Source organism: Protobothrops mucrosquamatus, unplaced genomic scaffold (genome assembly GCF_001527695.2).
Source record: "Protobothrops mucrosquamatus isolate PMUCROS unplaced genomic scaffold, P.Mucros_1.0 scaffold_226, whole genome shotgun sequence".
NCBI classification, from domain to species: domain Eukaryota; kingdom Metazoa; phylum Chordata; class Lepidosauria; order Squamata; family Viperidae; genus Protobothrops; species Protobothrops mucrosquamatus.
Genome location: NW_015386302.1, coordinates 538,482 through 542,544, shown reverse-complemented (window position 1 = coordinate 542,544; position 4,063 = coordinate 538,482). Strand labels below are relative to the sequence as shown.

Sequence of the window (4,063 nt, the reverse complement as noted above, 5' to 3'; positions counted from 1 at the left end):
CTTTGTCTTGCCCCAGCAGCCTTGCAGCTCCTGAGGACTCTCTCACCGCAAGTCCTGCACTGTGCCACTGTAGCTTGTTCCCTCCCCCACTACACTTGGCTAGGCTGGGCAGGGTTGCGTACCACCTGCCAGGTGCCAATGTAATACCGGTAGTACATGTACCACTGGTTGAAAAGCCCTGGTCTAGTCTCTTCTTAAAGAGTGATGGAGCACCCATGATTTCTGAAGGCAAGCTGTTCCACTGGTTAATTATCCTCACTGTTCGGAAGTTTTTCCTTAATTCCAGGTTGCTTCTCTCTTTGGTCAGTTTCCAACCATTATTTCTTGTCCTGCCCTCTGGTGGCTTTGGAGAATAATTTGACCCCCTCTTCTTTGTGGCAGCCCCTCAAATACTGGAATACTGCTATCATGTCACCCCTATTTCTTCTTTTCTTTAGACTAGCCCAGTGGTGGCGAACCTATGGCACGTGTATCAGAGGTGGCACTCAGAGCCCTGTTTGTGGGCATGCGTGCCATGCCCTGGAGATGGCAACCGTTCCTCTTCAACCAGCTGCCCGAGGTCCCACGTGGCCAGATGCATCCCGGCACGGCTGGTTTCCCTCCCCCCGGTCCCGTCCCTCTTGGCCCCGCATGCTCTCCTTTTCGCAGGCATGACCCACTGCACCACCTCAACTGTCTGCCAGCTGTCCAGCTCAGAAGCAGCTTCTCTGAACTGCTGGCAGTGGGCTGCGGAGCCCCAGAGGTCGAGGAGCTGGCAGGCTGTGGCTGCTGACAGACACTGTCAACCCCCATGCACTCGCTGGCCTCTGTGTGCGGGGGCCAATGGTGTCAGGCAGCACCTGCCCCGGCCCCTGCCTCGCCTTGCCCCATGGCAATGGCACCCCGCCCTGCCTCGCCTGGCATCTGGTGATAAGTGGGTTTAGGGTTGCAGTTTGGGCACTCGGTCTCTAAAAGGCTGGCCATCACTGGACTAGCCCAACCCAAGTCCTGCAGCCATTCTTCTAGTAAAACTTTGCTTTTCTCCACATTAAAATTCATTTTGTTGGATAGAGCCCATTGTTTGAGTTTGTCAAGATCTTTTTGGATTCTGAGCTTGTCTTCTGGGGTGTTGGGTATTCCTGCCAGTTTAGTGTCATCTGCAGATTTGATGAGATCCCCTTTTATTCCCTCATCTAAGTTATTTATGAAGATATTAAAGAGTATTGGGCCTAAGACGGAGCCTTCTGGTACCCCACTGCTTACTTCTCTCCATGTGGATGTAGTACCATTGAGGAGTACTCGCTGAGTACGGTTTGTCAATCAGCTACAGATCCATATGGTGGTGATATTGTCTATCCCACCTTTTTCTAGCAGCAGGTTGTGGTCTACTTTGTCAAATGCCTTACTGAAATCTAAGTATACTATGTCCACAGCGCTTCGCTGGTCTACTAATTTAGTCACTTTATCAAAGAATGAAATAAGATTGGTTTGGCATGATCTGTTTTTAGCAAACCCGTGCTGGCTACTAGTTATAACTTTGTTTGCTTCTAGTTGTTCGCAGATCTGTTTTTTGATTATCTTTTCACGATCTTCCCAGGTATTGATGTTAGACTGATTGGTCTGTAGTTCCCTGGGTCTGTTTTTTTTCCTTTCTTCAAGATGGGAATATATATGTATACATATATAAAATATCCTAGGAAAATGCAGCACTAAAATTCTTTTTTATTAAAATCAGATCAATTGGCTTATTCTAGTATCACAGAGGATACTAATATTTAATCTATTTATAATGTCATTATTTTGTGTTTGTGCAATCAACATATGCAGTATTTTTTAAAGGGCAAACGAACAAAATGTCAAGAAAATATTTATTATTAGACTTAAAAACACTTGAGGAACATTTTAGTACAAACCTTGTTTTAAGGCAAATGGTCAGGCCTGCAAATTAATGTGGTTTCAGTAATTCAAAGGAATACACTGAACTGAGATTGTTTCAAATTTGTTATATAAAAACAATTAAAAGTGCTTCATGCTTTGATATCCCCTACCCTGAGTGTAATACAGTTCACAGATACAATTTAGCAAATTCTTTACAGCAATACTAGAACTACATACTATTTACAACATGAAGAATTGTAAACAGGGTCTTGTACACTAGAGAGGTATATATAATAGTAAGTTTATGTAAAAACATGTACGTTTTTTCTGCCTTTGTGTCTCATTTAATAGTTTCATATAGTAAAGACACTTTAATTCTTAACATAACCAAAACATATTTAAGAGCAATTGATGAAAAAAAGACTCCAAAACTGAAATTAATTAAAAATGGAGAAAATAATGTTCAACTTCATTTATATATCATTCAAGCAGACTTTCTTCGATTTATCTTCCGATTTGATGTTCTGGTAAAGAAGAATATTTCTACCAACTCGGTTTTAACTGAGATTAAATATCTGAAAATAGTAAATAATGCCGATCCAAATCTTCAAGAAAAAACATGTCAAATATGAAGAATGTTAACATTCACATTTTCAGTTTCTGTGCAATTTGAGCTGGTAGTCTCTGTATGATGGCTTCTAAGGTTACTTGAATATTCGGTATCTGGTTTTTCTAATCTGCTCTTTTTGCTTGTATCTGGGTAGTTCTGTACATATATCACACGATTATAAGCTTTAAGTCTTTTCCACAGCTGTACATAAACTTTGCATTGAACATACATGAAAAGAATTCCACCGGTGAAACCAATAGCTACAACTACTAGTTTAGTCCAAAATGGCCATTCTAGAATACCTGGGGTGCAGAAGGATTCAAAATGCTCAGAATTAGAATTTAAAGTTAAATAAAGCTGTAAGTCACTAGAATATTCAGATACACAACTCTTAAGATAGCAGCAAAAGATTTATATTAAGATCTAAAAACGTTAAACAAGCATTTGAGAGAAATGCATTGGAATATATATATATATTATATATATATATATATACATACATACGCACGCACGCACGCACACACACACACACACACATATACATATAAAGAAAAAGCATGTAATTTGCAATAAATTCAGTCAGCTTCCATTATTTGGAGAGAATACCAAGCTCACTTCTTTAGCAACTATGTTTGTCTCATGTTTATGACTTATTTTGACCAAGCAAACCTAACTTAACTCCCTTTGTACTTGCTAATTGTAAGATGGTATCTCTGTTGTATGCTAAAGGTTACCGCTAAATCATAGCTTTGAGTAGATGAGCTAGAGTTTACCCCTCCTAGCCATTAGTTTATTTTTATTTCATGATCTGAAATTCTGGTTTCAAGTTGCCTTGGTTTGTTGAACTATGATGTATCATAGTTTAATTCTGTTTTGCTATAATGACCTTTTATGGACACTACAAAATATAGGGAGCAGAAGAGATAATCTAAACCACTTTGCCACTTGGTACAGTATATACACAATATAAATAAAAAAATACTCATTACAGCAGTTTCGAGACTTCAGCAAAGAAGAGTCCGCCATCTCTTCAGATTCCACTCACATGACTAAATCTGCCAATACTTTTTCAGATCTTGCCCCCACCCATTCTTTCTCCAACAGATTCCTTTTACCCATCCGTTTCTACAATGATAAAACTGTCCTTCTGCAGTGTGCCCACCTAATTTTGCAGCTACACTGGGAGAAGAGAATATACAAAGAGACACCAGATTATTTTAGTAATATCTTGTATTTCTAGAATGATATAAATAGAAATTCTAATTCACAACTTTTCTCTTAAGAACACACACTCCAATTGGTAAAGCAGAAGAAAAGTTGTAATTGCTTTATTTAGTGGCAGAACTGTTGTACTCATGTAAGTTCAAAAGCACTTGCTCTGGACCGGGACGCTTTACGCACGGTCACTCATGCCCTTGTGACTTCCCGCCTGGACTACTGCAATGCTCTCTACATGGGGCTTCCCTTGAGGAGCACCTGGAGGCTCCAGCTAGTCCAAAATGCGGCCGCGCGGGCGGTGTTGGGAGGGACTCATCACTCCCATGTCACGCCGCTTCTGCGCGAGCTGCATTGGCTGCCGGTAGCCTTCCGGGTGCG

The 4,063-nt window shown here is 40.8% G+C and overlaps 1 protein-coding gene across 1 annotated transcript in view; it reads right to left on the bottom strand.

Moving 5' to 3' along the window:
• Positions 1-1,738: 1,738 nt before the first annotated feature.
• Positions 1,739-4,063, bottom strand: part of MARCH8 (membrane associated ring-CH-type finger 8) — a 24,661-nt gene continuing 22,336 nt past the window's right edge. The window contains exon 7 of the mRNA XM_015828939.1: positions 1,739-2,769. Within this exon, the coding sequence (XP_015684425.1) occupies positions 2,480-2,769 (290 nt within the window). The 3' untranslated portion in view covers positions 1,739-2,479. The remainder of the gene's footprint in view (positions 2,770-4,063) is intronic.